The sequence below is a fragment of the Trichechus manatus genome, unplaced genomic scaffold, assembly GCF_000243295.1.
Source record: "Trichechus manatus latirostris isolate Lorelei unplaced genomic scaffold, TriManLat1.0 scaffold00087, whole genome shotgun sequence".
Taxonomy (NCBI): Eukaryota; Metazoa; Chordata; class Mammalia; order Sirenia; family Trichechidae; genus Trichechus; species Trichechus manatus.
This window is the reverse complement of record NW_004444023.1, coordinates 4537595-4559400: the sequence shown is the minus strand read 5'-3', so window position 1 is coordinate 4559400 and position 21806 is coordinate 4537595. Positions and strand designations below refer to the sequence as shown.

The following is a 21806-nucleotide window of genomic DNA, read 5'->3' as shown; positions in this document are numbered from 1 at the left end:
TTTGTACAACTTGAAGAATGTAATCACTGTCATTGAATTGTACATGTAGAAATTGTTGAAATGGTGTATGATCGTGTATATTTTCACCAACTTTTTTTTATGTCGGCAATAGATTTCTTCGGATGTGGGCACTGGAGGGAGACTGACTGGGTTCCTCCAGCACCTTTACTGCTGGAGTGATCTGGGGCAGGGGAACTCACCTGGCTCAATCTTTGTGTCCTCATCTGTCAATGAAGATGAAAGAAATGCTGTAGAAATAGAACTCGTACCAGGAGCAGAGGAAGCCTTAGGAAATCTTTTATTATTCTGTGCACTTTAGGAAAGGAGCCTTTATCATCCTGCACGCTTTATAAGCCAGTGTTTCTTAAGCATCACCTAAAGCGAGTCTTCCCAAACAGATGTTCCTCGAAATGTTTGTAAAGTTTTATGCTGTTAGCCTCTGTCAAGTCGACCCCAAGTCATGCTCAACGGAAAGAAACGCTGCCCAGCCATCCCCATGACAGGTTGTGGATCAGACTACAGGGTCTTTATTAGTTAATTTTTATTTTTGGAAGTAGATCACTAGGCCTTTCTTCCTACTCTGTTTCAGTCTGGAAGCTCCGCTGAAACCTTTTCGGTATTATAGCAACACACAAGTCTCCACTAACAGATGGGTGGTGGCGACGCATGGGGTGCACTGGATGAGAATCGAACCTGGGTCTCTCAGATGGAATATGATAATTCTACCACAGAACCACCACTGTGGTTGGCATGAAAACGTGTTTAACTATTCACACTTTCAAAACTACTGAAATTGTATTCAGTCTTTTTCTTCCGGTCTGTGTGACTTTATGCTCAATACTGGCCGCCAGATGGCGCTGTAGGCGATGCACCTGGCGGCAGAGCCTGAACTCTCTGCAGTTACGCTATTACTTTAGTCGAGATTTATTTACCCTCGTGTATTTTAAATATTTAGTTTTTCTTTCCACTCAATTTAATCTTATTCTTCACTATTTTTCTTCTAACATAGAAAGCATATATGGGTGTTATCTGTTTTACTATCATTATTATTATTAGGTATTACGTGTTCCTGCTGCCTAGGTGGCAGCAAACGTTTTGCTGTGGACTAACCTAAAGGTTGGCGGTTCGAACCCTCCTAACAAAAAAAAACCAAACCAAACCCACTGCCATCGAGTGGATTCCGACTCATAGTAACCCTATAGGACAGAGTAGGACTGCCCCACAGAGTTTCCAAGGAGCGGCTGGAGGATTTGAACTGCCAACCTTTTGGTTAGCAGCCAAATACTTAACCAAGTCACCACCAGGGACACTCAAACCCTCCTAGTGGTACCAAAAGGCCTGGCAATCTGCTTTCATAAAGATTACAGCCAAGAAAACCCTGTGGGGCAGTTCTACTCTGATACACATAGGGTCTCCATGAGTCGGAGTCACCTGGACAGCAACTGGTTTTCAAAAAATCCATTTAAAAACAACAATAACTATTACGTGCCAACATATTCCTGTTTACTCTGTTTCTACTACTTCAAGTGATCTTCCAAAAACAAAAGTGATTTCTCTGAGCGTGTTTCCTCAGGATGACCTCTGACCCTGTTTATCTCATAACAAGGGCCACTTATCCTTTCCTGATCATTCTCTCAGGGCCTCTTAGAAATTTCACCTTTGGTCTTTGTTTGGGGCCAGGTCACTGTCAACATCTAAACTGGCTACTCTGGAGTCAGGAATTCTCCTTGGGCACAATCAGCTCTGGCCACAGAGAAACACGAAAAAGGAAAAAGGTTTTTGGCTGCAAGTCCCTCCCCACTCAAAACAAACTAAACACTCTGCAAATAACGAACAACCTGACAAAATTAGCTTAAACAGGTTTTTGTTTTATTTTGACTTAAAAAACAAAACAAAACATAACAATCCGGAAATCAGAGGTTTCAGGGTTGAAGGACCCTGGTTTTCTCATCTTTGTGCTCTGCCACCCTCAGTGTGCGGGCAGCAGCACTCTTGCTGGGCACAAAATGGCTGCAGCAGCTCCGAGCATCACACTGCACAGCCAAAGCAGGACGGGAAGAAAAGAATAAGCCCTCCTCGATTCTTTTCCCAGGGAATGAAAGCTTTCGTAAAGGCCCCCAGCAAATTTCCCCTAGCTTCTCCTTGGCCTGGCAGTTCAAATCCACCAGCCACTCCTTGGAAACCCAATGGGGCAGTTCTACTCTCTCCTATAGGGTCACTATGAGTTGGAATGGACTCCATGGCAATGCTTTTTTCTCTCCTTGGCCTAGGAACTGCTTTGAGCAATCACTGACAAGAGGGAATGAGAGGGTGTGTCAATAGGTTGTTTGCTGCCCCAACACACTGGAATTCTCCTTGCAATGCAGAAGCTTGAAGGCTGATGCACAGGCCACAGTGTCTCTCCAATAGTTCCACAGGGTCTGCCTCCAGCAGGGCTGTGACCTGCCACAGCAAACTGGACCAGAGAGATAAAGTCACATGCCCAAGGCCACACAGCAAGCTGATCACAGAGGCAGGTTTGAATCCAGACATGCCTGGTTTTTTCCACATTAAAAAACAAACAAACAAAAAAACCCATTGCCTTTTAGTCAATTCCGACTCATAGCAACCCTATAAGACAGAGTAGAACTGCCCCATAGGGTTTTCAAGGAGTGCCTGGTAGATTCAAATTGCCAACCTTTTGGTTAGCAGCTGGAGCTCTTCATCACTGTGCCATAGAGATTATTTAAATATGTGTGACAGGAAGGATTAGGACACGCAGAATCACACAAATGGATAAACGAGGAGTAAATTTTAGAAAAGAAGCCCTAGTGGCGCAACAGTTAAGCGCTTTGCTGCTAACCAAAAGGTTGTAGTTCAAACCCACTCAGCGGCTGCATGGGAGAAAGACCCAGAAATCTTCTATAGAGATAACAGCCAAGAAAACCCTATGGGACAGTTCTACTCTGTCACACAGGGTCACTATGAGTCTAAATTGACTTGACAGCACCCAACAACAACAATAGATTTTAGAAATGAGACAATGGTAATTCAGAGGTAGAATTCTTGCCTTCCATGTGGAGGGCTGGGTTGGATTCCTGGCCAGTGCACCTCATGCACACCCACCACCCATCTGTCAATGGAAGTTTGTGTGCTTCTATGATGTTGAACAGGTTTCAGTAGAGCTTCCAGACTAAGACAGACTAGGAAGAAAAGCCTGGCGATCTACTTCTGAAAATCAGCCAATGAAAACTCTATGGATCACAAGGTCCTATTTGCAACCAACCATGCAGACAGAGAAGGACTAGGCAGTGTTTTGTTCCTTTGTGCATGGGGTAGATTGTTGGCTGCTAATAGATTTTAGAAACTTTTTGATGTTCACCTCCTCCAACAGTATCATGCGTCACCCTCGGGCCCATCATCTGCAGTACTGGCTAGGGTGCTGGGGAGCCATAGGAAGGCTGTGAGCAGGGGAAGGGCAGGGGCAGGTCTGGGTGTAGAAAGACCCCTTTGGGGCCATGTAGTGGACAGACAAGAGGCCAGAGTCCAGGGAACAGGTTGGAACAAGGGTCAAGGCAAGGGAAGACAAGGCCTGAGCTGGAGCCGTGGCCGAGCGCACAGAGAGTTAGGGGGCAGGAAGAATGGGACCTAGTGACTAGATGAACAATGTGGCTGTTCCCAAGGTAGGTAAGCAGAGGGAGGAGCGGAATGGTGGGGAAAGATGTCAAACTCAGTTTGGGATGAAATGGAAAGGCCTCTTCCAGGAGAGGAGAGATCGCCAGGACACTGGGGCTCGGTTTGCTGAGTCCCTGAGAAAGAAACGGGCTGAGAACAGGGTTTCCTGGTTAAGACTCCAGGGTCCCCGAGTCGCATCACTGGAGATGACGGCTTAAGTCTTGATCTTTGGGATTTTATTTCAAAATTGCAGCAAGAAAGAAAATCAACGGCAGCACCGGGGGCTCCGGCCAGAGAACGGAGAGATGTTGAGTCTTGACCACACGACATGGCGCAGTGGGGGAACAAATCCCCGAGGCCCGAGAGGAGGGGCTAGGGGCCAGGACGCCTGGGTCCAGCCCTTATGGCTTTGGGATGTAGCTACCACGTGGGGGCGCCCGAGACTCAGGCGGCCCGGCAACCGGTCTTTTCTTTCATATTGCACTTCAAGTGCGTCATTGGTGGGAAGTGGGCGAGGGCTGGCAGGAGCTAAACGCTACACGTCAGTGGATCCGAGGGTGGTGGAGCATAGCCCGCAGCGTCACACCGGGAGCATCCACTCGTGGGCTCTTGTTCCGTACTGCGAGGCAACGGAGGCGGAGCGTGAGGAGGAGGCTGCACTGCAACTCCCAGCAGCCCCTGGGGCGTCCCACACAGAGCGCTTACGAAATTGCGCCCCAGAGCCTCATGGGAAATGTAGTCCAATTCCTAAAAGCCCGCTAACAATCATGGGGAGGGGGGATCATGACAAACAGGGCGCGGAAGCTTGAAGAAGACAGAGTTCTGTAGAAAGGAGTTACTGTAAGGTTCCGAAGGCTCTTGGGAAAAGTAGTTCTTAGCTAGGAAAGCCTGGATGGTCGAGGTGTAGTTCTAGGTCCCAAGGAACAGGAGCTTACAGAAGCTCACTAGAAGGTTGTCCTAGGTCTGGAGTGCCAGGTTCTTGGAAAAGATATCTCAGCTCAGAAGAATGGGAATGCCTCCAGAGGCTCATGGGAGGAACTATTCTTGGGTCAGAAAGGGAGCCGATGTCTAGAGGCTCGTGGGAGGAAGATTTCTCATGCCAAAGGGATAACCAAGGGCTCAGAGGCTCATAGGAGGCCGACTTCTGAAGCCAGACAGGTGGCTTAGGTCCGAGAGGCTCATGGGAAGGGGATTTCTCACACCAGAGGGATACCTAGGGTCGCAGTGACTCACGGGAAGGGGATTTGTCACACCAGTTTCCCAAGGGTCGCAGAGCTCTTGGGAAGGGGCATTTCTCAGGCCAAAGAGTAAGCCCAGGGTTCCACAGGTTCACAGGAAAAGGTTATTTAGCCCCAGGGGGGTGCTTTGGGCCACAGATTTTTATGGAATGCAGACTCAGCCCAGGGCCCCAAAGGCTGATGGGAGGGGCTGTTATCTGCTTCTCAGACTATCAGAGGGGAAATGAGCTTTCAGTTCAGAAGCTCATAGGATGTGAACTTCTCTAGGGAACAAAGCGTCCTGCCTATTAGCCCTGTGGGTGTACCTCACCTGAATAGCCTTCAGCTCCTTCTGGAAGCGGAGGATAAGCTCAGGCCCATTTTCCATGGTGGGAATGTGAAGTTGCTGGGGAAAAAGGGGCCATGAGGACCAGGCATCTCCCCCTTCTTCCCTCCCACCGCCAAAGACAGCCCTGTCTTACCTTGCCTTGATACAGGATTTTGTGCACCGGGCAGACCTGGCAAGCGGTGCCTGAGCCAAAGACTTCGCGCACCCGCCCCTCCGCCAGCGCCCGCAGCAACTCCTTCATGGTGACCTTTCGCTGGGCAACCCGGAACTCATCCTGAGGGGGGAAGGGGCAGAGATGCATGTGAGCCTAGAGGGTGGCCCTGCTGCAGTCCCCTGCCTCCCCCTCCCAGAGATCCAAGGGGCGACACGGAAAGCCGGAGAGAAGCAGGCAGAGACCCAGAGATGGGCGGGTGTGCCCCAGCTCCCCCACTACAGACCCCTGATGCTCCAGCCCCCAATGCACCCGTCCCATCATCCCCGCGCCCTCACCCAGCTCTGAGCCAGGTCCAGCACGCTCTGTCTGAGGACTCCAGGCAGGATAACACCGTCCAGTGGGGGAGTCACCAACTCCAGTACTTGGTCAGGCAAAAGGGGTTGGGGGTGTTACCTCACACCCTCATGCCCACCCCACCCCCATCCTCTTAGGCAACACAACCCCCAGAATCCCTGGGGCCTGAGATCTGCTAGGAATGCATCGTCTGGCACCGGCATCCCCCGTGGGGTCCAGTAGAAGGCCAGGCCCTCGCTGGGTCCTGGGTGGGCTCACCCCCATCCTCGTGGGTCCAGTAGACAAAGATGTTCATGGTGCCCACCTCGGTGAGCTGGTGGTCGGGTCCGTACAGCCAGAGGACCTGCTGGCAGCCCCTCTTCTTCGCCTCCTGCTGCACAAACACCGTGGGCCCGTAGTTCCTGGTGGAGGGAAGGCAGCCTGGTTGGCTGGGGCCCGTCTTGCACCACATGGTCCCAAAAGAGTCTCTCCACACCCGAGCAGACCCTGCCCCTCCCTGCCTCACAGCCCTCCATCGCTCCCCAGTGCCCCTGGGACAAGATCCCAGCCCCTCAGCCTGGTATTCAAGGCCTAGCCTGGCCCATAACCACTTGCTCAGCCTTTTGCAAAAATTTGGACTTGTTTTTCTTCCCTGGATGCTGTCCATGGCCCTGCCTCCCCCGACCCCACATGCTGGTCCCTAAGATTAGAAATTGTTTACCACTTTTTGTACCAAGGAAACCATCTCCTTCCTCCCTAACAGCCTCAGTTGAGGAGTCACCTCCTCCATGAAGCCCTCCAACTCACCCAGGCCTGGTCAGGCTTTCGCTGGGCCTTCACGATGCTCTGGGTCCCCTCCCGGAGCAAACATTGCTCTGGACTGTGGGGCTTCCATCAGCCTGAAACCCTTGGCGGGGGGCACGGCTCTGATCTGACTCATCTGTGTCCCAGTGTCACCAGACACAGGACCTGGCCTTCAGGAGACCGCAGGAGATGTGTGTGGAAAGAACCACAAGAATCCCCAGTTGGGGCACACTTCCTGTCCGAACAGGACCCATACTGCCCTTCTCCTTGGACCACCACAGAATGCTCCAGGAGACTCAACTGTCTCCTCCCTGCCTCACTGAGTCAAAGCCCCAGGGGAGGCAGATTTACACAGAAAGTCCACATGAGGGTGAGGAGCCTTGGTGGCCAAGCCTGGGTGTTCAGGGGAGGCTTCCTGGGGGAGAGATCATTGAACTAAGTCTAAACTTCATTTCTGGAGGCTTTCTGAGGGCCAGGGAGTCCCTGGGTGGTGCAAACAATTAATGTACTTGGCTGCTAACCAGAAGGTTGGAGGTTTAGGTCCACTCAGGGGCACCTCAGAATAAAGGCCTGGAGATCTACTTCCAGAAAATCAGCCACTGAAAACCCTACTGGAGCACAGTCCTACTCTGACACACACGGGGTTGCCATGAGTCACAGTCAACTTGATGTCACCTGGTTTCTCCCCACCGACGTTCAGCCAACCCATCCTGCCTCGGAGCCTTTTTGTCCAGCTGTAAAATAACCCCCTCCTCCTCCGACAGTTTAATTTCAGGGGAGATGACACTGAGCCCCGGCAGAAACCAAGATTCTGAGCAAGCGTGTCACAGACCTCTCCCAGGGGCATGGAACAGGGCCAGGGAGCACAAGGGATGTGCCAAAGACACACGGGAAAACATGGGTGGGAACCTGTGTCTCCACAGCCAGTACCCCAGGGCCTGGGCAGGCGCTGCTTACCCCCCAAGCTTGCAGTCGCCAACCCCGCCCATCCAGGCTCTCACAAAGGTTGGGTCCGCCAGGAGGGAGACAGGGGTCACGGCGTCTCCGGGGAAGTATGAGCCCACGGGGCAGAGGATGACGAAGAGAAGGGCTTGCGTGGAGAGGCCGACACCCAGCGAGGGCTGCGAAGGATAGAGGGGAGGGGGCATCAGGGACCCAGGAGTCCAGGTCTCCAGGCTTCCATCCCAGACCCAGGGGTTTGCTCTTCCCCAGGTGGGGAGTCTGCACTCCCCCCATAGCCCCAGGAATCCCAGCCCCCAGCCCCTAGCCCCTCCTCCCTCAGACCCAAGAGTCCTGCTCCCTAATTTCTCCCCTCCCTCCCCAGAGTCCCGGCCCTAGCCCCCCCACCCCTGGGAGTCGCCCACCTCGTTGCCAATGAGCACCGGCCTGACATAGAGGCTGGTGCCAGGGTCCTCCGGAACCCAGTCCTTGTCCACTTCGATGAGCCGGCGGATACACTCGAGTAACTCGACCTTGTCGAAACTCTGGGCAGATGTCGGGATGAGTCAGGGGAGCCCCCTCCAGGCCTGGCTCCAGCTCGCACCCCCCTCTTAACTCAGGGCAGGGCTCCTCACCGGCAGGCAGAGGCGCTGGGCTGAGCGCAACATGCGGTCCATGTTGAGCCACGGTCGGAAGAGACGCACCCGCTGGTCCTGGCCCTTGAACGCCTTCATGCCTTCAAAGAGCTGCAGGGGACAGGGGCTCAGAGATCACAGGCCACCAAGGACAGCAAGAGACATCAAGATGGAGAGAGACTGAGATACAAAGACACAGAGAGACGGAGACAAAGACAGAAAGGCTGATGAGAGACTAACATTGAGTCACAGAAATGAAGAGAGACAGACAGAGACACAGAGGGGCATAAAACTCAAGAAGGCAAAGGACAGAGACCAACAAGAGTCGAACAGAGAGACATGGACCCGGAGACAGACAAGCTGAGAGCACGCTGCTTAAACCTTCCTCAGGTCACTATTCATATTTTTCAGGAATGATAATGATGAATGATAATGTTTTAAGCGCCCTTGTGTTCAATGCCACTGAACTGTACATGCAGAAATTGTCGAGATGGCATATGTTTTGTAATGTGTAATTTCACTACAATAAAATGAGTTCTTGTATATTAGAGAAATACTGAAATATTTATGGATGAAATAACATCTGGGATTTGCTTCAAGATCATACAGAAGAGGGGAAGAGAGTAGAGGTAGAAATGAAAGAAGACTGAGGCCAACAGGTGCCAATTGATGAAGCTGAGCGATGGGGACATGGGGTACGCATTATATTATTCTACTTTTATTTTTGAAATTTCCTATAGTAAAAAAATTTATATGAAAAAAAAAATTCAATGGCCCTCCATTGTTCTCAGGATAAAGTCTAAATCCTCACCTTGGCCTTTGAGGCCTCGTGCCATCTAGCCTTTCCTATACTAACACTGCCCGCTTTACCCACTGCTGTCAAGTCAATTCTGACTCATTGCGACCCTACAGGACAGAGAAGAACTGCCCCTAAGGTTTCCAAGGCTGAGATCTTTACGGAAGCAGACTGCCACACCTTTCTCCCAGTTAAGTGGCTGGTGGGTTTGAACCGCTGACCTTTTGGTTAGCAGCCAAGTGCTTAACCATTGCGCCACCAGGGCTCCTTCTCTGCCCACTGTCCCCCACTATTGCTACCATGGCCTCATCCTCTCCTAGATGCTCCTAGGCACCTCCTAAGCCCAGGTTTTGCACTTGCTGGGGCCTCTGGTAGGAAACTTGTCCTCACTTCTCCTCATTTCTTCCAACTCATCTCTCAGCTTAAATGTTGCATCATTCATGGTGTAGCCTTCACCCACAGAAAGATCAGGGTGTCTGACTGCTGCCTCGAGAGTGCCCTCAGGGCAGGGACCACAGCTGATATGGTCACCAGAACCCCCCCACCCCCATCCCTATGCCCAGAGCAGTGCTGGGCAGTCATAGGTATTTGCTGAATAAAGGAATGAAATAAAAATGAAAAACAAGCAAAATTTGCCAGGAGATTTTTGAAAAGAAAGGGAAGAAGAGGTGAGAGGAGTGTATGTGTATGGTGTGTGGGGGGGAGAAAATAGCCTTATCAGATATTTAAAAAAATTATAAGCCTGTAATACTTAAAACAAAGTGACACTGGTATATTGCACAATGGAATAGACTAGAAAACATTATAAATCAATGGGAGAAAACATGAATAATTCAATAAACGGTGCTGGGACAACCAAATATCCATCTAGATTAAAAAAAAAAAAATTAAATTGGATCCCTACCTCATACCTCACACTAGGAAAAACTCCAGGTAGATTAAAGATTTAAATGAAAAAAAAAAGAACAAATTAAGCCATACAAACTGTAGAAGAAAAAAAAACAAGATAACAGTTTCATATCTTGGATTGAGATGGTTCTAAATATGATAAATCATAGTAGCTTAAAAAAGAAAAAACTGATACATCTGACTATAGAAAAATAAAACATTTTCCACATGACACAAACCAGAGGAAAATTTTCAACTCCTATCACAAAGGTTACTTCACTAAAATATAAAGTGTTCCTACAAATCAATTTTCTTTTTTATAAATCAGTTTTTAAAAACACAACCTGATAACAAAATAAGCCTAGAAAATGGACAGTTTACAATAAAAGAAATACAAACGGTTTTTAAGCTTGCAAAAAGGATGCTCAACTTCACTCATAATTGGGGGAAAATGCAAATCAAAATGACTTTGAGATACCTTTAAACCCACTTAAACCAAACCAAACCCGTTGCCATCAAGTCAATTCCAACTCATAGCAACCCTGTAGGACAGAGTAAAATCGCCCCACAGGGTTTCCAAGGCTGTAACCTTTATGGAAGCAGATTGCCACATCTTTTTCCCTTGGAGCTGCTGATGGTTCAAACCGGTGACCTTTCGGTTAGCAGCCCAGTGCTTCACAACTGTGCCATCAGGGTTCCCCTAAAACCACTTGGGAGACTGGAAAAGATTTTTAAAAAGTTTGACAAGCCTTGTCTAGGGCACGGGAAGCAGTTTCTGCTGGTGGAAGTAGAACTTAACACAACTTCTACGGAGATAAATGTGGCAATATCTTTCAAAATTACAAAGGCACCTATGCTTTGACCCAACAGTTCTAGGAACTGAGCTGACAGATTCACTTGCTTTTTTTTTTCTATTGGATATATATATTTTTTAACTTTATTTTGTTTTTGTTGAGAATATACACAGCAAAACATACACCAATTTAACAATTTCTACAAGTACTGTTCAGTGACATTGATTACATTCTTTGAATTGTGCAACCATTCTCACCCTCCTTTTCTGAGTTGTTCCTACCCCATAACATAAACTCACTGCCCCTGTAAGGTTCCTACCTAATCTATGGAGTTACTGTTATCAATTTGATCCCATATAGATAGTTCTTAAAAGAGTACATGCTCAAGGCAGACATTTTTTTACTAGTTAAGTTGAACAATTGTTTGGTTTTAAGAATGCTTCTAGGGATACATGTATTTTTTATTGTACTTTAGATGAAGGTTTACAGAACAAACTAGCTTCTCATTAAACAATTAGTATACATACACATTGGGTTCCCAATCACCAGCCTTCCTGTCCCCTCCTGCCTTCTAGTCCTTGCCCCTGGGCTGGTGTGCCCCTTTAATCTCATTTTATTTTGTGGGCCTGTCTAATCTTTGGCTGAAGGGTGAACCTCAGGATTCTGGGGATATTTTTGGTTTAAGGTTTAAAGGCTATCTCAGGGTAATAGTTTCAGGGGTTCATCCAATCTTCATGGCTATAGGAAGTCTGGAGTCCATGAAAATCTGAAATTCTCTTCTGCATTTTCCCCATTTTGATCTAGGCTGTAATCTTCATGGAAAGCAGATTGCCAAGTCTTTCTCCCGTGGAGCTGCTGGGTGGGTTTGAGCCACCAATCTTTCAGTTAGCAGCCAAGTACTTAACTACTGAGTCATCAAAAATCAAAAAAACGAAACGTGTTGCTGTCAAGTAGATTCCGACTCATAGTGACCCTATAGGACAGAGTAGAACTGCCCCATAGGGTTTCCATGGAGCAGCTGTTCATCTGCAGTCCATGACAATTGGTAAATCTGTTCTGCATTTTCCCCCTTTTGATCAGGATTCGTCTATAGAATCTTTGATCAAAACGTTCAATAATGGTAGCCGGGCACCATCCAGTTCCAGTCTCATGTCAAAGGAAGCAGTTGTTCTAGGAGGTAATTAGCCATACATTCCATATCCTACTCCTATTCCTGACTCTCTTCCTCTGTTTCTTCCAGGCAAACAGAAACCAACTGTCATGCTTTGGATGGCTGCTTCCAAGCTTTTAAGACCTCAGGCACTATGCAAGGAACTAGGAGGTAGAAGAGAAGTACTAAACACATTATGAGGCCAATTAACTGGGATGTCCCATGCAACAATGATCCTAAGCCTCCAAACCAAGGAACCAAATCCCATGAGGTTTTGGTTACACATAAGCAGCCTCAGCAGCTACTCTTTTGTAGTTGTTGCTGTCACTTGCATTTAAAGGGAGCGATGCCTGCACTAGATTACTAATTGCAACATTGTTTATAATAGCACGAAACTGGAAACAACCTACTAGTCCAACATAAGGGACTGATTAACTGAGGTGCATTGTTGGGATGAAATACAACCCAGCAGTAATAAAGAAGGAAAAAGCTCTTCAAGAGCTGCTATAGAAGAAATCTCCAAGATACAGGAAAGGTAGAAAGCAAGCTGCCAAATAGTGAGAGTATAGTATGTTACCTTTTGTGTGGAAAGAGTGGAGTGTAGAGGAAAAAATTATATGCATCAATGTCTGCATCCAGAAAGAAGCATTCTAAAAGGACACAGAAACTGGTAACAGGTTGCCTCTTGGGAGGGCTACAAAGTGGCTGGATATGGGAAAAGTATATCCCCTTTTGTACATTTTGACTTAAACTGTGCGAATATATGACCCATTTTTTAAGATGTTTTTAGTTAAAAAACACTCTGCCCTTAGATAATCTTTAAACCTTAAACCAAAAACATCCCCTGAAGTCATCGTAAAATTGAACAGTAGTTTAGCTTAACTAGTAAAAAAAAAAAAGTCTGCCTTGAGCATTATGCTCTTTTAAAAACTATATGGGATCAAATTGACAACAGTAACTGGAAAGATTAGATAGAAGCCTTAGGGGACAGTGAGTTTATGTTAATGAGGAAGGAACACCTCGGAAAAGGAAGGTGAGAATGGTTGCACAACTCGAAGAATGTAATCAATGTCACTAAATTGTACATGTAGAAATGGTGAATTGGTGTATGTTTTGCTGAGTATATGCTCAATAACAACAAAATTAAAAAAACAAAAAAGACTGTTATGAATTGAGTTGTGGCCTCCCAAAATATGTGTTAAATCCTAACCCCTGTACCTGTAAATGTGGTCCTGTTTGGAAATAGGATTTTACTTATATTATGTTAATGAAGGCACACCAGGGTAGGACAGGTCCTAAATCTAATCACTTCTGAGTTATAAAAAGACCAGAATAAACACAGAGACACACCAGGGGGGAAGATACATGCTTTGTGATAATCTTCTAAAAGAATGTCAGGAGCAACCAACAAGGAAGGAATTGACACGGCCATGACCCTGATTTGGACGTTCAGCCTCCAGAATTGTGAGAAAATGAATTTATTCTTTAAAGCCATCCACTTATGGCATTTGTGTTACAATAGCACTAGGTAAATAAGACACACTCCAAATAAAATAATGTGAAAAATAATTCAGGTGGATAGGGACAGGAAGTAGATTAGTGGTTGCCAAGGGCTTGGGGAAGAGGCAATGGGGATTGACTACTTAATGGGTATGGAGTTTCTATTTGGAGTGATGAAAACGTTCTGGAACTAGGCAGTGGTGATGGTTGCACAACGTTGTAAATATATTTAATGTCACTGAATTGTACACTTTAAAATGGCTTAAAATGGTAACTTTCATGTTATATGTATTTTACTGTAATAATAAAAAAATAATTAAAATACAGTAGTCTTCCTGCTATTCCAGCATGCATTAGAGTAAGGGTGACATGGGGACATGACTCTCCTGTGCCCTCAGCTGGCCTCAGTTCCCCCATATAAGAGTCCAGGCATTACAGAAATGTATGTTTTGTACGCCAGGGCCTCTAAGCCCAATACCTCCTCTGTGTTCACTCAGCAGAAGAAAAAATACTGGGTCCCCAGGCTGAAGGACAACCTGGCTGTGGTGGATGGAATGGAGAGGAAAATAAATAGTGATCTCCAAGGAACCACCTTCCTGGGGGATCAGCGAGCATAATTCTGACTGTCCTTGATGCCTGCCTTAGTATCTAACTGCTACCCAAGGTGTGTCTCCTCTGTACAGAATCCACTGGAACTAATTCAATGTCCAGTAGTAGGTGAAAAAAAATTCTCAAAATTCTGAACATTTTGATCAAAGATTCTATAAAAGAATCCTGATCAACAGAGGGAAAATGCAGAACAGAATCACAAATTCTCATGGAATCCAGACTTGATGGAGCCATTGAGACTGGATGAATCCCTGAAACTACTGCCCTAAGATAATCTTTAAACTTTAAACCAAAAATATCTCTGAAGTCTTCTTTAAACCAAACAATAGTTTGGCTTAATTAGTAAAGCATGTTAGCCTTGAGCATTGTGACCTTTTAAAGATTGATCTATATGGGATGGAACTGACATCAGTAACTCGAAAGTTTGGACAGGAACCTTAGAGGGCAGTGAGTTCATGTAAATGGAGGAGGAAAGATTCAGAAAAGGAGGGTGCAAATGGTTGCACAACTTCAAGAATGTAATCAATGTCACTGAACTGTACAACTGTAGTTCAACTGTAGAAACTGCTGAACTGGTGTATGTTCTGCTGTGTATATTCTCAACAACAACAAAAATAAAATAAATTATTAAATTTAAAACAGAGAGAGAAAAATTAACATGATGCCCAATGCCATAGAACCATGCCCTGGAGGACAAAAATAACCCCAAACTGCAAACCAATTACTGGAGCTGTAACATGAGCATCTAAATCTCATCTCAACAAAATTTTCCTCTGCTTTTGAAATGAAAAAAAAAAAAAAAAAAAAAAGACTGCTTTTGGCCATAGCTTTAAGTCATTATACCAAACGCCTCCTGGATCTCTCTCCTAGAAACCAAACAGGCTCCTCACACTCACCCGTCCCATGAAGTTGCTCCTCCACCTGGGTCCCCATTTGAGGACAGTCACAGTCCACTTGATCACCTGGCCAGACCCCCAACTGCATCTTCACTCTTCCCTCCCTCCTCCCCCTGTCCCAGCCTGTCTGACCCTTATGTCCCTCAGTTTCTCTGCACTGTCCCCTCATGTCCATCCCCACAGCACCAGCCCAGATCAAGCCTCATCCTCTCCTGCCTGGACTCTGGCCCAGCCTCCTCCTGGCCTCCAGCCTCTCTCCTCCAACTCATCCTCCACACGGCCCTAGAGAGGTCTTACTAACCCCAGAGCTGGCCCTATTCACAGTCCTCCATGGTTCCCCGGATGTGAGGAAAAGTTCCTTCCTCTGAGCACCTGCGTGGTCTCGATGATGTGCTTGGCTTCCTCCTTCAATCCTCCAGTCTCCCAAAATCTGCCTAGCTCTTCTCTTCTCAAGCACTTTGTACTGGCTCTCCCCTCTCCCCCTAAGACCGTCAAGCTCCCTTCTTTACCAAGAGAGGCCTCATTTTCTTTCCAGTTAGAGGAGGGATCAGGAGTCTCTCTGGCCTTCACAATGCCTCAGCTGTGTCCATAGCACACAGACCATACTGGGTTGTAAGCAAAATGTGGGGTATTCAAGTGAAAGAAATGGGATTGTTCAGCTTGGGGAAGGCAGCATCACCCAGCAAAAAGCCTAGAATATGGGAGGGCTCGGAAAGGGATGGTGGATGCACAGGAAGAAGAAACACACAAAGAACAAACCCAGCAAGGTGGATCCAACCAACAAGATAGAGCAAGGGGATGGGGGAAGCACAGCAGGGGGCAAGAGATGCCAGGCAGGAAGAGGAAAGAGGCTGGTGCCTCGCCACCTGCAGGGAGTAGTGGAGGCCTGAGCAGGCCGGGTGCAACGTGAGGTTCTGGAAGGGCTTGATTTGGGGATGGCCCCAGCCCTTCTCCCTGGTCCATTCCACCATTAGCATGTGGTCGGTGAATGTACTTCCAAACACCAGGGGCTCGCTGGGGTTGGGCTTCTTATGAGGCTCTTGTGTCATTTCCAGATGTAGGTCTGTAGCCTGAGAAAAGACGGGGGAACAAGAGTGTCCTGGAACTTGGCTTCAGCCTCCAAATGGAAAAACTATAACTCCCATGAACCCCTGGGTCACAGCCCCATAGAGAAGAGGAGCTTGTAGCCCCAGAGCCTTTTGGGAAATGCAGTTCCCTCTCGTTCCTACTGCCAGATGGCAGGCTATTAGACTATCCCACTGCCACTCACCTATCACTTCTGGGCCCTGGACCTTTTGGAGATGCCCAAATCCAGCCCCCAGACGCCCCTCCCTTAGACCTAGGGATCCCGGCCCCTCCTCCCTCAGACCCAGGAGTCCGGGCCCCTCTTTTTACCTTGAAGCTGGAGGAGACGCATCTTCTGGAACCACACAGAAGCCAAGGGACAGGGAGAAGTTTTCGGGCCCAAGTCTGGGGCTGGGAAGAGAAGTAAAAAAGGAGGTGGGGCTGACAGTGGGAGAAAGCTGTGGGCCCTGGAAACCCCCTTGGCCACCTCCTGCCCTCGGGTGGCCCCTCTGGCCTGCTCTGTTCCAGGCCCAGTGCATCCTGGCCAAGTCCCTTGCCCTATCTGATCAGTGTGTAGGGGGAGAGATTCCTCAAGGAGGCCAAGTCGAAGGCCATCCCCAGGAAAGAGCTGAGTCAGCATCCCTCTCCTTCCTCTCCCTCCTCCACACTGGGCAAAGTCAAACACTGGCGCCTCCCACCCTTCCCACCCCAGGGACTTTGGCCCCAGCCTTGTGACCAGCTCAGACGAGATGACGATGAGGGAAGGTGCACAGGTAAGTGAAGGCCTCCCAGGGACCCAAACTCTGACAAAAGTTAGAAAAGTGAGGTGCCTACAGGTGATGCTTCCCCAGGACCCAGAAGTCTGCGCCCCAGGCCCCTCCTCCCTCAGACCCAGGAGTCCGGGACCCCCGAGTCTCCTTCTCCCTCAGACCCAGGAGTCCAGGCCCCCAGCCCCCTCCTCCCTCAGACCCAGGAGTCTGGGACCCCCAGGGCCCTCCTCCCTCAGACCCAGGAGTCTGGGACCCCCAGCCCCTTCCTCCTTCAGACCTGGGAGTCCGGGCCCCTGGCCTCCTCCTCCCTTAGACCCAGGAGTTCGAGCCTCTCCTCCCCCAGACCTAGGAGTCCAAGTCCTTATTCTTTCAGGGTATTAGGGCATTGACTGGGCTCTGAGACTGTCTGAAGCCCCTAACCCCACACTTTGAATACCACTTTGGCAGAGATTCCAATTCCCATCAGAGCCCTGTGGCTGCAGGGCTCCCATGGAAGTAGGGGCTATCCGGGGTGCTGGGGGCCACCTCAGCCTTCACTAGACTATGCTCATGTGCACCCTCCCCTTTGGCTTTGCCTGAAGCAAGCGGAAGAGAGCAGATCTGGCTGTGTTCAGCAGGGTGGCCCTTGCCCAGTGTCCTGACCTCATAATCTCCCTTTTCGTAGCTGCAAGAGGCAGCTTGGTGGTGGTTGTGAGGCTGGGGGAGACAGAGCAGCCCAGCCTGCTCCTTCCCTGTGAGAACCGACATGAGTGGCGGTGGTCTCTGGCCAGGAGGTGAGTTGTAAGGGAGGCAAGGGCTGTGGTCCTGCTGTGTCCTAAAGACTGGATTATCAAGCCTGAGGTGTGGTCTAGGAGGGGGTGGAGCCCAAGGGCTTCTGGAAGGATCAGTGCGTGAGCATACAGCATCACCTCTAGGTGGCGAAATGTGCCCAGCACAACCCTGTGGCCATGCTTCTGTCCAGGAAGGGAAAGAATACCCACAGTGTGGAGGGAGGACAGACACACAGGATGGGGACAGCCAGCATGTGGGCAGGAGAGCAACCCTCAGAGGGAACAGAGACAGACACAGAGCCAGAATGGAAAAACTAAAAGAGAGTACGAGAGGGAAGTGGAAGAATGAAGAAAAAGGTAGAGACACAGAAATGAAAAACATAAACTGAAAGGAAGAGAAAGTGAGGACGAGAGCTATCAAAATAGATGTGGTTATAGAGAGGGAGAGAGACAGGCCAAGACAAAGAGAGAGAAAAACCAACTCGGCAAGAAAGTGAAGGCAAGAGAAATGGAGAAAAAGTACTGAGGGCCAGATAAAGAGAAGCCACGAGGGAAAGAACAAGGGGAAAAGGGGGAGACAGAGCAAGTCCTAGACTTCAGGCGACAGAGCACAGAGTGGCAGGGAGGTTGAGAGAAATGAGAAAAGACTGGGAAAGGCAATGGGGAGAAACGGTCAGAGATGCTGAGGGACAGAGACAATGGGAGAGAGGGAAAGAAGGTGAGAGGCAGAAAAGCTAACTCCCACAATGAGGCAGAGAGAAGGCACTGAGCACAGCGCCCCTTCTGGTCCCAGAGGGAGTCCCTGGGTAGTGCAAACAGTTAACATGCTCGGCTGCTCACCAAAAGGTTGGAGGTTTGAGTCCACCAGAAGTGCCTTGAAAGAAAGACTTGGTGATCTATTTCCGAAAACTCAGCCACTGAAAACCCTATGGAGCACAGTTCTACTCTGACACACATGGGGTCACCATGAGTTGGAATCAGCTCGACAGCAACTGGTTGGTTGGTGGCCCCAAAGACCCTATCAGGCTGGGAGAAGCTGCCTTCCTCCTCCTGGGGTATTAGTCTAGGAACAGTGGTGTCAGTTCAGGAAAGGTGCCCCACCATTTTGGCACCCCAAAAAACCAAAAACCAAACCCATTGCCATCAAATCAACCCAGACTCATGGCAACCCCATGTGTGTCAGAGTAGAACTGCTAAATAGGGTTTTCAAGGCTGTGACCCTTTGGAAGTAGATTGACAGGCCTTTCTTCCAAGGCACCTCTGGGTGGACTCAAACTGCCAACCTTTCAGTTAGTAGCTGAGTGCTTAACTATTTGCGCCACCCAGACGGCCTTTCTGACACCTCAAACTATAGGAATTGGGTCCAGAGGCGACCCAGATTTTCTGACACCCCCAACCCCAAACCTGGGCTATTGGGACAAAGGGTGTAAAAGGATTGGGGCTGAATTGTTGTGGTAGTGTGCCATCGAGTCAATTCCAACTCATGGTGACCCCATGTGACAGAGTAGAACTGTCCCATAGGGTTTTCTTGGCTGTAGTCTTTACAGGAGCAGATTGCCAGGTCTTCCTCCATGGAGCCGCTGGGTGAGTTCCAACCGCCAACTTTTCCGTTAGCAGCCAAGCATTTAACTGTTGGGCCACCAGGGCTCCTTGGGGCTGAATTAAGAAATGAAAAAGGATAAAGGGAGGAGGGATGCATAGGGCAGGATTCTGTAATATGATGGAGCCCCCATTATGTCCCATTTCAGCCCAGGACTGCCCCCACCTCAACCTGGGACTGTCCTCCCACTACAGCCCAGGATGTCACCATTCCTGCCAGAGCCCAGCACTGTCCCCTTCACACCCAGGACTGTCCCCACATCACAGCCCAGGAGAGTCCCCATCACAGCCCAGTACTGTCCCTACCACAGCCCATGACCATCCTGGTGACCTGCTAGGAGTGTTCCCATCACAGATCTGGAATGTCCACTTCACCAACCCAGTGTGTCCCATGACAGCCCAGAACTATCCCCCACATCACTGTGCAGGCCAGTCCCTGCAAGATTGTCCCCACCATGGCCCAGCTCTGTCCCCTTCCCACCCCAGGAATGTCCCCATATTACAATCCAGGAGTGTACTCATCCTAGTTCAGGTCTCTCCACATCATAGCCCCAGACTGTCCTCATTACAGCCCAAAACTCATCAGACCCCAGGACTGTCCCATTATAGCAGAACTGTCCCATGACGACCCAGGACTCTCCACAACACAACCCCAAACTGTACCTGTCAAAGCCCATGTCTATCACCAACCACAGCCCAGGAGTGTCACCATCAAAGCCCAGACTGTCCCTGTCATAGCCCAGGACTCTGTCTCAATTACAGCCACCAAGATTTTAAGAAAGTAAACATCAGATCAGTCTGAGAAAGTAAAATTCTTCCCTGCTATTCATCAGACAAGGATCCCTGGTGGCTGCTAACTGAAAGGTTTGGCAGTTAAAGCCCACCCAGCAGCTACACAAGAGAAACACCTGGCGATCTGCTCCCGTAAAGATTACAGCCTAGGAAACTGTATGGGGCAGTTCTACTCTGTTACATGGGGTCGCTATAAGTAGAAACCGAGGGTACCCAACAACAACAACATTTATCAGACTGGGAAGAACACACCAGACACAGTCAAGAGCAAAATGAACAGGAAAGGCTCGCTTCTCCCAAGGTTACCAAACCAGCACATTCACCTCCTTCTTGGAGTTGCTACTGTTTCCTTTCTCCCTGAGAAACCTTGTTCTCTAAAACCAGACTCAGCTGGCTATTTGACATCATCTCCGTAAGGACAGAATGTCTCGCTTTTGCCAGGAGGATCTATGTCACCTGGAGGATCTATGTCACTTTGACACAGAGAAGCAGCCTCGATTTCCAACCCAAGTGCAGAGCCTCAGGAGAGGGGGCTTGGGATGCAACATTCCACATCTAACTTAACCTTTAGTGCCAAAGAAATGGGGTTCTGAGTCCACTTACCAGGCTAGACCTGAGGCTGGGCTTTGTACCCTCATCCTACCCATAACCCTAGAATCCTGGGCCCCTTATCCCGGCGCCCCCACAGGTTGGTGGTTCCCTCCTTAATCCGCACCCCCTTAACACTCCCACATCACAGCCCTACCCCCATCCCCTGTCCCCTCCTCCATGTTTCCTCCTGTCTCCCCTTCCGAGTCCCCTCCCCACTAATCATCTGTTCCACCTCTTCCAAGCCTACTCAACCACCCCATTAAAGAGCCTCGGGCTCCTTTCCAACGGACCCCCGCCTCCTCCGCGCACCAGAGCAGAACCCAAGGGCCAGAGGAGCGGCGCCAAGCCGGGCGGGCTGCACGCCAAGTGGTCCCTCCAGGAAGTGCGCCTCCCCTTGGGGTTTCGGAGCCCCCCAGCCCGGGGTCCCGAACCCACCTGCCCCAGTGCGGCTGCCGCCATATCGGTGCAGCGGTAACTGTGCCCGCCCGGGGCGCGGCCCCTGCGAAACACGTTCCGGCTCCGCCCCGAGCACGCCCCTTTCTGCAGGACGGCTGCCCGGGGGCACCCGGGACCGCCCCAGTAATAGAGCGTCCCAGGGAGCTGGGTCTGCTGCAGCGCGCACGCGCAGGGACCTGGGGTGCAGAGGGGCAGGGATTGACACGTATCCTCCTCCTTAGTCTTAGTTCCAGTCACACTGGTGCCGGGCCGGAGCGGTTTTCAAAAATGCATTTTTGAAACATGTTATGTCACGATTGTTTCGTCAACAGGAAAAGCACACTGTAAATGTAGGAGAGGTGCACGTGTCATGGAAATGCACAGAAAAAGAGAAAATCCTAAAGAGCCGGCTGCGGTAGAGTAGATTGACTCATAGTGACCCTACAGAATGGAGTAGAACTGCCCCATAGGGTTTTTAAGGAGCCGGCTGATACATTCGAACTGCTTACCTTTTGGTTAGTAACCTGAGCTCTTAACCACTGTACCACCAGGGCTCTGAAAAACGGAAAGGACTTTGGAAAAAAGACCTTTGATGAAGACAGCAGGTAAGGATGAAGGTGTTCCACTCGGCAGATTGGATACGTCCCGTTTGAAAATAGTTTTTCCTTCCAACAAGAAGATATATGTGTATAACTTGTCATGTGTTTATGAAATAAAAACATACACAGGTCACCATGCCTTCTTCCAATCCCGTTCATCCGTGAGGCCCGAATTCCAACCGCTTTTCCTCCCACACCCCCATTTATCATTTTTCCCATACAAAAATTTATACATACATTGTTATGTGACTCTAATTCTCTCCCCATACTATGACAGCATACTCCTCCTTTCCACCTCTGATTCCCCATGTCCATTCAACCAGCTCCTAACCCTCTCTGCCTTCCCATCTCACCTCCGGACAGAAGCTGCCCGTTTAGTCTCTTGTATCTGCTTGAGCTAAGAGGCACATGCCTCATGAGTATCACTTTATGTCCCACAATCCAGTCCAATCCCTGTCTGAAGAGCT

The 21806-nt window shown here is 49.1% G+C and overlaps 1 protein-coding gene across 1 annotated transcript; it reads right to left on the bottom strand.

Moving 5' to 3' along the window:
- Positions 1-3888: 3888 nt before the first annotated feature.
- BCAT2 (branched chain amino acid transaminase 2) lies at positions 3889-20812 on the bottom strand. The gene is made up of 11 exons (XM_004381681.2): positions 20741-20812; positions 16114-16188; positions 15585-15788; positions 8086-8196; positions 7876-7995; positions 7469-7632; positions 5987-6129; positions 5710-5795; positions 5354-5494; positions 5203-5277; positions 3889-4273 (listed from the first exon to the last, which is right to left on the bottom strand). Exons 1-11 carry the CDS (start codon positions 20762-20764, stop codon positions 4235-4237), a joined length of 1182 nt encoding a protein of 393 aa, XP_004381738.1. The 5' UTR covers positions 20765-20812; the 3' UTR covers positions 3889-4234.
- Positions 20813-21806: the final 994 nt, after the last annotated feature.